Source organism: Sphaerodactylus townsendi, linkage group LG11 (genome assembly GCF_021028975.2).
Source record: "Sphaerodactylus townsendi isolate TG3544 linkage group LG11, MPM_Stown_v2.3, whole genome shotgun sequence".
In the NCBI taxonomy this organism is placed as follows: Eukaryota; Metazoa; Chordata; class Lepidosauria; order Squamata; family Sphaerodactylidae; genus Sphaerodactylus; species Sphaerodactylus townsendi.
This window is the reverse complement of record NC_059435.1, coordinates 21,314,957-21,328,481: the sequence shown is the minus strand read 5'-3', so window position 1 is coordinate 21,328,481 and position 13,525 is coordinate 21,314,957. Positions and strand designations below refer to the sequence as shown.

The following is a 13,525-nucleotide window of genomic DNA, read 5'->3' as shown; positions in this document are numbered from 1 at the left end:
GAGGACATACTGTATGGCACTTCATACTCATTCAGCTCCTTCCCCTCTCGAACCTCTCCCTCTCAAATCTCAAGGAATTTCCCAAACTAGAATTAGCAACATGACTAGCTACTGCTGGAAGCAAGACTAGGCAGTTGTATAGGCAGCCATCTCTTTTGTGCTGTCAGGTTGCCGCTGACTTATGATACCTCTGTAGTTTTTAAAGGGAAGAGATGTTCAGAGATGGTTCCTCGTTGCCTGCCTCTGCATCATGACCCTGGACTTCTTTGCTGGTCTCTCAAGCAAGTGCTAAGCAGGGCCAACCCTGCTTAGCTTTCGACAGCTGACAAGATCAGGCAAACCTAGGCTATCCAGGACGGGGTACACCCAGCCCTAGTATTTATTTTCTTTTCCAATCTTTGGCCTGGTCAACATGTGCAGCAGAATGCAGTCGTTCTGAGGTGGTGAAAAGAACCACAGCATTTCAGACTGTGGGGTCCTTTCCGCACGTGCAGAATAATGCACTTTCAATCCACTTTCAATGCACTTTGCGGCTGGATTTTACTGTGCAGAATAGCAAAACCCACTTGCAAACAATTGTGAAAGTGCATTGAAAGTGCATTATTCTGCATGTGCGGAAGGGGCCTAGAAGAGGGGCTATATTTCCCAGAGTTCCCCTTTATTAATAAAGCTTGATAAATGGGAAACTAGCGCACCACACCTGTCCTGTGTGGACATTTTGCCGGAAGTAACAGTAGGCGCTGCCACATCTGGTATTCCTTCTTACCAGCCTCACAGCCAAATGTCACAAGTTAATCTTAGCAAATATCTTTAATCACAGTTACAAGAGGTGTCCAGGCAACTTGAAGGATAAATGAACAAACAGTGTTAGGATTCTTAAAACACTGATATGAAAATGTGTATTCATTTTATTCCCTGTCAAGTTGCAGTTAACTTATAGTAGCCATGTGGGCTTTTCAGGGCAAGAGATGTTCAGAGGAGATCTGCTATTGTCTGCCTCCACGTGGCATCCCTTAACTTCCTTGGTGGTCTTCCATCCAAATGGAGAGCCAGTGTGGTGTAGTAGTTAACAGCAGCAGACTCTAATCTGGTGAACCAGGTTTGTTTCCCCATTCCTACTTATGAAGCCTGCTGGGTGACCTTGGGCTGGTCACGGTTTTCTCAGAACTGTCTCCATCCTACTTACCTTACAAGGTGTCTGTTATAGGAAGAGGAAGGGAAGGAGTTTATAAGTTGCTTGGATATTCCTCACAATTGAGAAAAGTGCTCTACCTCCAACTGTCCGGGCCCTGCGGGACCTTGGTGAGTTCCGCAGGGCCTGTAAGACGGAGCTATTCCACTGGGCTTTCGGAGGGGCTGGCCGTGGTTCTACTGCCCCCCACTGAAACTGAAACTGAAACTGAGGCTGCCTGTTTCCATCCTTCTCCATTTTGGTTGGGCCTGTTTTTCTGATTCCATCACGGGCCCTGCCTACTCCCTCCCTTTCTTTTTGGCCTTTAGATCGGGCGCCTGTTTTTAACCAACTTTGGTTAAACAACTTTGGTTGTTTAATTTATATTTGTTGTGAGTAACTGCTGCTTACATTTTTAATGGGTTTAATGGGTTTAAGTTTTATGTTGTTTTGATTTGCTGTCTTGGAGAACAGCCATTTTGCGAGCCGCCTCGAGCCCTTTGGGGAGGAGGCGGCCTATAAGTTTAATAAATAAATAAATAAATAAATACATAAATACATACATACATACATACATACATACAAACCCAAACTCTTCTTCTGCTTCTACTAACCAGGGCTGTCCCTACTTAACTTCTGAGATCAGACAAGACTGGCCTAGGCTGGGCTATCCAGGTCAGGGCAAAAAGGCATACAAGTAGGTACTAATGTACCTCTTTAAAAAAAAAAAAGCCTTCCCTCCGAACAACTAATGTTACTTTATCCTCTAACTGCAGCCCAAAGATATGGGCTTCCATGTTGTGGGATCAACTCCGCCTCACAGAACAGTCACCGTTTCTCTTCCATACACAGCACACCTTTCCCCCTGTGTTTTCAAGCAATCAAGCGAGAGAGAGAGCTATAATAGTCTGCTGAAATCTCAGGGACAATGACTGATAGCAAGTCTTTCACTCTCCAAACAATTTAGCTATTTCACATCAAGGAAGAAGATTAAAGGTGACTGTGAACAATCATGGTTTTCACTTTTCATGTCTCACATAGACTGGGCTTTAAAGGTGGAAATGATATTTTCTTTTGTAGAGGGAAACATCTCTCTCTTCTGCGCAGGTGAGGTGAATTCAAATACTCAATGAAATACACAACTGATTTCCCATGATATGCCTTATATTACGCTGGGGTGTACCGGCCTTGGGACATTGGGATACCCATGTCCCCGGGTGCATGCCTTTCGGTCATGTGAGGGAGCACCAGATGGACGCCCCCCACGTGACGAAATGCTGTGCGCCCCTACAACGCCCCACCCCCTCCCAGCCTCCCTGATGACTGGCTTCTGCCCCCTCCAGGCCCTGGGGAGAGTAGCAGCAGTCCTGCAGGGACATGTGGGGGGCAGGCAGCGCTCCCCTCCCCCTACAGCTGGGCTTCTGCCCTCCCCAAAGCCTGGGGAGAGCAGGAGCCAAGCCAGCCTCCACAGACATGCTTTTGAAAGCACAGAGGCCAGGAGCGAGGCTTGAGGTGTGTGACCCTGCCCCTGAGCCCCACCCCTGGCTTCCGTGCTTTTAAAAGCACATTCCTGGAGGCCAGCTTGACTCCTGCTCTCACCAGGCTCTGAGGAGAGCAAAAGCCAAACTGCAGGGAGCCCAGAAGCGGGGGCCCACCCCCAAAGCCCTGCCCCTGGGTGGGGAGGGCACAGGCGGGCACCTGGAGGAGTTGTCTCCGGGCGGCATTTCCCCCATGTGCCTCTGTATTAAGCCACACTCATATTTGATGAGCATCCTGCAAAGTAGGGTGATCCCCCACTCCTTGCTTCATTCTCAGATAAATCAGGATGCTGGAAAAATGCATTTTAAAAAAGGAAACAGCCTCAAGCAGAGGTGGGATGCAGCCTATTCGCACCTATTTGGTAGAACCGGTTGCTAAAATTTTCTCAGTTCGGAGAACCGGTTATTAATGATTAACTCCACTAGGGACAAGGGGGTAATCTCTGTCCCTGGGTACAACAAATCTCGTCAAGTGGGGGATGCAAAATCACCCCCCTGCGGCCCCCCTGCCCCCCATGGCACCCCCCACGTGTGTATGAACTGTATGAAATAATACAATATATAGTAATTCTATTTTTTTTTTGTTCATTGGTATAAAAGGAGTTGGGAGAAAGTATTATTATAGGTAAAGATTTTTCATTTTCTTTTTTCCCCTTGAAATTTATATTGGAAAGAGAGGAGTTTAAACTACTCTTTTAGATTAAGCATTTTGGATCTCTCCCTCTGTTAGTTTTCTTTCAAGTGGAATAGATAAAGTAGTTATAGGAATCTGAAGGGGAAGTAGAAAGTAGGGAGGGAGGGAAATATGGGAAGGAGGGAGGCAATATAGGATGTTTTAGTTGGGGGGGTTGAGAGAGATAGACAATTAGATACGTTTGTAATATGTTAACCATTGTAAACAGCTTTTGGTTTCTCTCCTTACGTTATTATTTAAAATCAATCAATATAATTATATGAAAAAGAAATAATATGCTACCTATCGGAATATTGCTTTTTAAATACTTTAAACAGTCATTATTTGAATCTAGAGGCGGGGTGAAGGAGAACTGCACCTGGGGCACACACGCCCTGCGTCCTTGCCACAGCCCCGCCCAGGAATGCCCCGCCTCCAGAATGCCTGGCCATGCCCCCGTCGTGTCCTGCCCAGCCCCATTGGCACCACGCCATTGTTTGAATCTCACCACCATCGGAACTTGTTACTAAAATTTTTGGATCCCACCACTGGGCTCAAGGTCAGTTTGTGTTCCATGTAACATGTTCATCAAAGGTGACTCTGGCACAATCTCAGGTTGTGCATGGGGGCGAATGTTTAAACTACACCTATTAGTTCCGTTGTGAATTTTCCTCCTTATTTAATACACAGGCTACCTTGGTCCTACTGCATGACTGACTGCGTACCTCTGTCAAAATGTTACTTATTTAATTTGCGGTTTTGCCAAAGGAAATGCCACAGGTGTTTTCTAGTTTAGTGTTAAATTGTTGCCGTCACAGTTTGACCAAAATTAGCCTAAAACTACCACCTAGGATACACTTGAGTAGCGTTGCTTAAATTGGAAGCAATGAGACTTCTGCCATACACACAAATCTGAGGCGAAATCCCCACGGTCAATTAATCGTGATACTCATGCAAAATATCAAGGGCTTTGGATGGGACTGTTAACCTGATCAACATCAATGCCATCTAGTACCCACTGGGAAGGGGGCAGTTTTCTCTTCTTAGAGAGCAACATAATCTTTGATTATGGTGCTTTATTGGAAGGTCTTCCCTAGAACAATGATCAGAAAAAAATGTTTACTATTTTTGCAATCCAACTCTTGTGTGATACAAAAGAGTTGTATCGTCAGCATAAAGCAAGATTGAAACGCCATGGTTTGTTAGCTTTGGTGGGTGGCAAATCTCTTGAAAATTCGCTGCTAAATCATTCAAATATAAATTAAACAGAAGGCAACCTTATTTAACTCACCTGATCAAGTAAAGGGGCTCAGTCAATTACTTTTGGTCCCCAGTACTAGAAGATGCCAGTACTAGAAGGCAAAACCAAGGAAAGGACTTGGTTTCTGTGCCCTGTTCATTTGCCCTCTGGGGCATTTTGTCGATCACTGAGGCCCCTTCCGCACATGCAAAATAATGCGTTTTCAAACCACTTTCACAACTGTTTTCAAGTGGATTTTGCTATTCCGCACAGCTTCAAAGAGCACTGAAAGCAAAGTGCATTATTCTGCATGTGTGGAATGAGCCTGAGTGAAAGAGGATGCTGAACTAGATGGACCTGAGAGTGATCTGGGAGGACAGCTCTTACGTGCCAAAGAAAGGAAGCTGCAATATTTACCAAGAGGATGGTATCTGTCATGCAGGTTATTCCATAAGAAGGTGCCATGGGCCAAGCCGATTAAAATCACATGACTTCCTTTGGGAAGAAGACTGTCCAGATGATGTAGACTCTTTACAACGTTGGAGTGCATTTGCTCAGGCAGAGTCATCCCTGCCACTGTGTCAGCCTTGCTGTGAAAGAAAATGAAGCCAAAATGCTTAGTTTGCAACGGTAAGAACCAACCTCTGGAAATACTGTCCTATTGTCAGAGGTGTAGCTTCAAGAGGGCGGAGTGTGTGTGACGCACTGGACACGCGCCCCTGTGGGGGTATGGTGAGGGCATTCCGGGGACATTCGGGGGGCATTCGGGGTGGGGGCGTTCCGGGGCAGGATGGGGGCGAAGGACGCACCAGTGCACCCGGCACTTTCCCCCCTTGCTATGCCTCTGCCTATAGTGGAAATGTATTTGGGGAAGCTGGGATAAATCAGACTCTCCCAGCTTGTGACCCACTAAACTGAGTGACAACCATTAGCGAAGCACTAAGTCATGCAATTGTTTGATACTCCACACCTTAATTTTGTAGGCATTACAACCTGCATGTTTACTGGGCTGACATTCGTAGCTGGTGGGTTCCATTCAGTTTTGTGGGACAGTAATTGTGCAGGCCTACACGAGATGGTCGATCAAGTTCATTCTAATCCCATGATTCTTGGTAGGATTTCAACAGCCCCCCAGGATTTCTGTACATAATGCTGGTCCTTTGGGATTGGGAAGCTTCTTTGCTAAGAACTAATAAACCGGAACAGTGAAAGGGTTGGGGAATCTGCCGGGCCAGTGCTAACAAGCAAATCCATTTGTCCGTGGAAGGAGCCTCCCTGCAGCTAACAGAAGTATTTCCAGACAGAAGCATTTCAGGAAGTGGCAATAAATTCCCTACAATGGCCAATTTACCAATATGGACATTTAATTTCCTTCTATTGCATCTCTCACTCGTCCCTCATTTAAAACCACAGATTGCCTCTGGCTCCAATCAGCTTGTGCTTGTTTCCTTCCTACTAGGCTACCTTTATGCTATGGAGAAAAGGCAGTTTGGGGAGAAAAATGCAATGGAAGCAGTAACCAATGAATTTCACATTTCTGTCATTTCCCTTTAAACAAACATTCTCTGAAACATTCAATTTTTTTCCCCCGCCACGTTTCGTTCCTTTTTATGTCTCTGTCCTACATTTGTGCTTTGGTAAGCCATGAAATCTGTACCATCTGTCTATATTTTTGCACATCCTAATTTAGACACTGCAATTTGGGTTCTACTGGGAAAGCACACGAGCTGCCAGTTTCATTAACTTTGTCATTTGCAAATGCCTGTATTTCTCAATGTCTCACTTGCCACGCTGGCATGAAACATGGGCGTTTTAGTGGCGCTTTTGGCTGCGGAATGCTTCTGTAGCGTGTATAGTCACAGCACTTATCCTGGTTGGAAGCAGAAACCTGAATTACATCAGGAGAGTTTTATGACTCTGATCGAAAATTGCTTTAAAAAACCCCCAGATTATTAGACTTCAATAGTATAGAGAAATAATAGGTTTCATTACTTGTTTTATAAAACTACCCTCATTAAAGAATCTACATTCAGCTTAATGCTGCTATTTCACTATACCCAATATCATCCAATATACAGTGATCCGTTCCCTATTTCCTCAGCTGGTGAGCAGTTCCAGCAACATGAATGGGTTTGATTTCCTTTGGATGACGGAAATGGTGCTTTTTGTCATCTGTGCTTTACTTACAAATATACAAGCAGAACAATGATGAAGACGGAGAGGTCCTAATGCAGGACAGATCTGATACTCCTCCTAGAATGGGTCTAGAGGAGAGTGACCAAAATGGTTAAAGGTCTGGATCCCATATCCTATGACAGTGGTGGCGAACCTTTGGCACTCCAGATGTTATGGACTACAATTCCCATCAGCCCCTGCTAGCATGGGCAATTGGCCATGCTGGAAGGGGCTGATGGGAATTGTAGTCCCTAACATCTGGAGTGCCAAAGGTTCGCCACCACGGTCCTATGAGAAGCAGCTTAAGGAGCTAGGTATGTTTAGTCTAGAAAAAACAAGGTTAAAGGGTGACATGATACCATGTTTAAATATTTGAAGAGATGACATGTTGAAGATGGAGATAGCTTGTTTTCTGCTGCTCCAGAGACTCAGACAAGGAGTAATGGGTTCAAGGTGCAGGAAAAGAGATTCCACCTAAACATTAGGAGGAACTTCCTGATGGTAAGGGCTGTTTGAAAGTGGAATGCGCTGCCTCAGAGGGTGTTGGGGGGTCTCCTTCTTTGGAGGTTTTTAAACAGAGGCTGGATGGCCATCTGCCCAAAGTGCTTTTGTTGGTATTTGCAAATGTCTGTCACAACCAGTCATGCAAGTGTTAACTATCTGTATGTAAACAGGATGTTGGTACACATTCTAATGAGCTGACCTATTGATTAGCTATTGGCCAGTTTGAATAGCCACTGCTTACATGTTTGTGAGCATGTATACCTGGAATCATAAAGTTAACTTGTGTTCTTTGTTCTCACTCAAAGTCAGAATCAGTCAATCCTTGCCATGTGCTGAGACAACTGTAAATATGTAACAGTACAGTACAGTATTTATTGTTTTATCTCCATCTCCATTTATTGTTTTATCTCCTACCATTTTAACTGGTAAATTTTTATACTATGCACCTCACTAATATCTGGGTCTTTATTGGTTTCTGCTAAATTCTGCTAATTATGTATACCAACCCAACAGCTTTGCTTGTGTGTTCCTGCATGGTAGGGGGCTGGACTTGATGGCCCTTGTGGTCTCTTCCAACTCTGTGATTCTATTATTCCTATTTAGATCCACAGAGAGAGAGAGAAAGAGAGAGAGAGAGATGGTATCCTCCACTCCACATGCTTCAACCTACTCATCTTATTCTCTGCCTGCTTTTCTCAATGTGGTCCTAAACAGGCTTAAAAAGAATCTTCTGAAGTCTACTTACTGGGACTTACTCCCAAGAAAATGTCCTTAGGATTCCTCTCTCATAGGGTTGCCAACTCTGGCTTGGGAGATGTTGGAGGTAGAGCTTGGGTCAGCAGAGTTTGAGGAGGGAGCTGTCTCCAGGGGTTTCTCTAGGGGAATTGATTTCTGTTGTCAGAAGGTTAGTTGTAATTTTGGAGGTTGGCAACGCCAATCAATCCCCCTCAAACATATGATTTCTTCACATACAGTTATCCAGCTGAGTTTGATCTCCTTCTCTATCCCTATTTGGATGTATACCCTGGTCTCCATGAAGTATTACATTTTAGACCACCCATTCATAGTAATTAAACAGCAAACACGCAATGGTATGGCTTGAGATCTACAAAGTCATATCTCAGCAGGCTAGTGGGAATGTCCAAAATGTTAGATTCTTGTAACTCTTTCACCCTTTTCAGTTACGTTTTGGCACTCTCACCTCTCATTCCAGTCCTCTAAACTACATACTGTGGCCATTCCGTGTGAGTGGGACAATGTGCACACTCTCCAGCTTGGGCACACATGATCAGAAACTCTCAAGAGAATCTGGTTTCCGGACTTCTGGAGAATATGGTGCTTTGACTGGTTTGAGCTTCCAGTAGCTCCCAGCTACACTTCATTGAAAGGAACAATAGGCTGGCTGTAGACAAGGTCTAGCACTTGTTTCCCTATACATTCTGGATACCTTCGATTCAACAGGTGAACTAGTTTGGATTTATTTTTAATCCACTAGTCTTGATAACATTGGGACTCATAAAGAAGTAGCCTCTCCACTTCTCTTACTCTCCCTTTTCTTTAATCTATTTTATTTTGCTTTCTTTTTTTCTCTTTCTTTTTCTGTATTATGGAAAAATAATTTAAAAATTCATTTAAAAAAGCAATTTCCAATTGTGTATACCAAAGCTGAAAAATCCATATGTTGTCCCTATTCACATACAACGTGGCAAACAGAAGATTGTAAGTAGCACGCTTTCCCAGTACAGACCATAGAAGTGCTAAATAACAATGACTGAAAAGAGCTTTTGTTATACAGCAAAGATTCTGAGAGAGCTAAACCCAAATGAAAGATGGATTTAAGTCTATACACTATAAGCAGTGGGGTTTTAACAGATCAGTCTTAATCCCATACAATTTCTGGTAGATTAACCCCAATTCCTTTTGTGTAGGAAGTTATCATCACTAAAAATGAGATGAATAAGAATTGGTATAAAATGTTTCATAGATGGTATATAGCTCCCAAAGTTATTAAGAAGATGAGTAAACATAGTGATAGTCTTTGTAGGAGATGTCAAGAAGAGGTTGGGTCTTTCTGGCACGTACGGCGGACGTAAAAAAATCAAGAAATATTGGATAGAAGTGCATATGAAAATGCAAAAAAATACTTAAACAAAAATTTCCTTTTACAGCAATTAGGCATTTTTCCTGAAAATCTTCCAAAGAAGCTTAATGAACTATGTTGACATTTATGAACAGCTGCAAGAGTAATAGTTGCATCCCATTGGAAAATTAAAAGAGACCTTAACACAGAACTCTGGGAAGATAGAGAACATGCTTCACTGGCCAAATTAACAAATATTGAAAACAGATGATCAAAACGGGAGTTTGATGAGAAATTGGAACTGTATTTTTTATTTGAGGTTAAATCGATTATGCAATAATAATAATAATAATAGTAAGAATATTAATTTGTTAATGATTAAGATATAAGTAACTAATTAATAGATACATATTGCCATTTTGGAATTAAAGGTTAGGAGGTAAAGAATTTTTTTTTAAAATGTAATGTTCTCTCTGAATGTTGTTAGTGTTGTAATTTTAAGATCCAAGATCAGAGAGAGAGAGAGAGAGAGAGAGAGAGAGAGAGAGAGAGAGAGACTATAGGGAAGTGTATTTCCCTTTTTCTCTTTCTATATTTTCTTTTCTGAGTTGTATTTGAGAAAATTACTAAAAAATATTGTATTTAAAAAGGAAATTAGATGAATGAACACCATTTCCCTTGGCAATACAATGGGTCAACCTGAACTTTTCTTTTGCTGAATTCATGTATGCTGTTGCTGGACCAGAGCTGAACCAGTTTGTTGTCTAGCTTGTGCCGTTTCAAACTTCAGCCTCTCAACCATATAGAAAACAATCCATGAAGGGGAGAGCCTATTAGAAACAATATTCCAAGAAAGAATTCAGAAGCACAACCTGCTGGAGCAACATTAGTGGCTACCTGACGAATAAGGTAAGGTGAGCATTAGTGTACTAAGGGAAATAACAGTTCCTCTTGCTCCGTGATCACAGATTTAAAAGCTACATGGTGTGAGTGTGAAAAATAGTTTCACGTTGGAAGCAACAGGAAGGGGTTAATATAAGAGCGGAAGAAAATCATAGCATTAGAACCTCCCTCCTAACGTGTAATATCTTGCATAATAAACCTGGTTCTTCCATATTGCACACATTTTTTTCTTGCAGAAATATATATTGATATTGCCATGGACATACAATGGTTTTCAGTCCTTGCCAGTTTATCAAATGCAAAGAAATTCCTTAGGCATGTTAGAACACTTTGGACACAGTAGCAAACCACTGCACACTGTAATTCTTCTTCTCTTTTTATAAAATCCTGGAAACTAATAGTACAGTACACATATTAGATAATGATTAGCTGATAATTCCTAATCACTTGTCAAAGCTGTTTTCATAAATACCTATGTAAGCACCCTTTTTTAAAAAAAAAATACACACTTGCAAAGTTGTAAAAGGAACAGGTTAAAAATTCTGTAATTGGAACTTGGCTGTAAGTTTTCCATTTCTCAAAAATGCAAATGCAAAATCAAATTCATCTAGCATGAATGCAGAAAAAAAACAGCTTTTATCCAAACCTATTCTCAAGAGAGTGGAATGACACTTTTACCCAGATGAAGTAAGGCAGTGGCTGCCAATGCTCCCTTTAAACTCTGTGCCTCTTTCCGCACCATTCCCAAAGGGAATCTCCAGAAATGCTTTTCAAATGTGCACAGCTGCAGCGAGAAAGCAGAGGCAGAAACCCCGCATTCATTTGTAAACAAACCCTGTCTCTGCCTAGTCACCTTCCTTCCATGGTTGATGGAAGCACGAGGAAAAACAGTTTTCTTGGTGAAAAAGCAATGCATAGGATTATGACTCTCGTGGCCCTGCTCCTAAACTTGCAGTTTAACTTAAAAGAGAACTGTGTGACCTCCATCTCATATAATTTGATCTTTAGCCTGCCTTCCTTGCCATTTTTGAGTAAAAGATCCAGTTCAAACAGCCTCAACATTTTATGCAATCTCTACATCCAGGCCCTGGTGTGGAGAAGTAAAGGGGTTTTACGCACACAGATTCCTCAATACCTAGAAGAATATGACTTTGTAAATTAACCAAAAAGTGTGGGGGAAACCTTCAAAAGGTCGACTCGGAAATGCTTGAGTGGGGGCAGGAATCAAGCTTTGTGGCAATCCTGCTTATCCTCTCGAAGCAGGAATATTTTAGAAACCCTGCACACTGTGAGGATAAATGGAAAGGTGAGTAGATATTAGAACTGCAGTTTTTGTGGCGTGGCTTATTGGGAAAATGAATTTTTCCCTCCATGGAGATCAGGAAACTCCACATTCATTTAGAAACTTCCCATCCAAAGGATATGCTGCTATTTTGAGCTCAGAATTTTTCTTTTATAACATCAATTTTGAATAAGAAGAGGAGTTAGTAAGCTGGCATCCTAAAGCAAGCCAAGCACTTCTAATGACAGGAATTGCTGGCCATTTGCCTTCTGTCTTACGAAACTGAGGAGGTGCCAAGGCAGCCCATTCATGTAGGGCAGTGATGGCGAACCTTTTTGAGTCCGAGTGCCTAAATTGCAATCCAAACCCCACTTATTTATTGCAAAGTGCCAACACGGCAATTTAATCTGAATGCTGAGGTTTTAGTTTAGAAAAAACTGGTTGGCTCCCTCTTCCTCCACCCCACCTGCTCGAGCAGGGACCAGCCTGCTGTAGCCTCCAGCAAGTCCTGCACGCACTGCTCTGTGCAGCCACCAGGAGCACAGGCACCAGGCCCGCCAGCCAAGTCCTCCCTGCTCACCGCGGTGCGCGCACATTGTTCTCAGTGGCCCAGGCCAGCCTAGGTGTGTGTGTGTGTGTGTGGGGGGGTGATTTTCCGCCCCCACATGACGAACTCTGTGAGCACATGCCAACAGAGAGGACTCCGAGTGCCACCTCTGGCACCCGTGCCATAGGTTCGCCATCACTGATGTAGGGGGTATCAATAAACTTTGCTCATCTCTTGCCTGGTACGGCCCTTGGATGGGGTTACCATGAGTCATTAGTGACTCAACAGCATGTTCTTCTTCCAAGAGTGTTAAAAATGTTCTGCCCTCCTCCCCTCACAGAACTACAGTTGTCCATGAAGAGAGAATCACATCTTACCCATTGCAGACATCATTCCCAATCATTGCGTAGGTAACTATTGCAGGTTTGTCAAACTTCTGACTTCTGGCCAGGCTAGAAATGAAAAACAAACAGGGGTGAATACTAACACTCATCATGAATAACAGACATGGATCAGAAAAACAACCCTCCGTATCACAGTACAGAACAGTGTTAGATAGAAGTCGGGAAGAAGAAATGTACCTAACTGGGGAGCCCAAAATGCCCCTCTAAAGAGCAGCAGCAATGCCTTCGGTGCGTGGAAAAAAGCAAATAAAAAAAGACCTGAAGAAGTGAGATGTGCCAAGTAATGACTGTTCATGTAACATGAGAAAAAACCTCAGATGTGACCCATGTTAGCAATGGCCATGCATGTACAAATAGTCATGGGTCATTTAGGAAAGCCCCCGTGTTTTCCTGTATCAGTTTGTTCTCCGTTTCCAATGAATGAATTAAAATTGAGCATCTGGGGACAGTTTTTATGACAATGAGTATAGAACAAAGAGGGTCAACATGAAAACTGAAGGCTGAACTAAGATAAAATTACTTTCTAACACATTCAAGAACTGTGAGCTATTCATTTTCTGAAATGTATGGATTTGGATAACACTGACATCTCTCCAAGCATTTTTTCCCTCTAGAAGAAAATATCAAAATCTCATCCACTACTTACCTTTTAACCAAATCCCAAAGGTTTTTTGAAGAGCCGCCTAAATTACCACAGGAGATGTAAAAAGAAACAAATTTAACACAACTGAGTTAACAAGTCAACTACAAGAAAGGCCCTAATCTAAAGAAAGCCCCAAGGAAATATATGGAATAAATTAATCATGATTAATTAAAGATCCACTCGTTAACACTGAGACTCAAACATAATGGCTTGTTTTTCCTGGACAAAGACCAACATGTTTGTGAGGGATAAGGGATGCTTCCAGTATTGAACATATGATCTTATGTTCTTATGGCTGCTTCGGAAGGTGGACTCTGTGGCAAGTTGACCTGCTGTGGTCCCACTACTCCCCAAACCTCACCTTT

General features: G+C 42.7%; 1 protein-coding gene across 1 annotated transcript in view; it reads right to left on the bottom strand.

Annotated features, from left to right (window-relative positions):
- Positions 1 to 13,525, bottom strand: part of AOAH (acyloxyacyl hydrolase) — a 99,530-nt gene that overhangs the window by 15,265 nt on the left and 70,740 nt on the right. The window contains exons 15-17 of the mRNA XM_048511230.1: positions 13,164 to 13,200; positions 12,491 to 12,565; positions 5,040 to 5,212 (exon numbers count right to left, since the gene is read on the bottom strand). Coding sequence (XP_048367187.1) covers positions 5,040 to 5,212; positions 12,491 to 12,565; positions 13,164 to 13,200 — 285 coding nt within the window. The remainder of the gene's footprint in view (positions 1 to 5,039; positions 5,213 to 12,490; positions 12,566 to 13,163; positions 13,201 to 13,525) is intronic.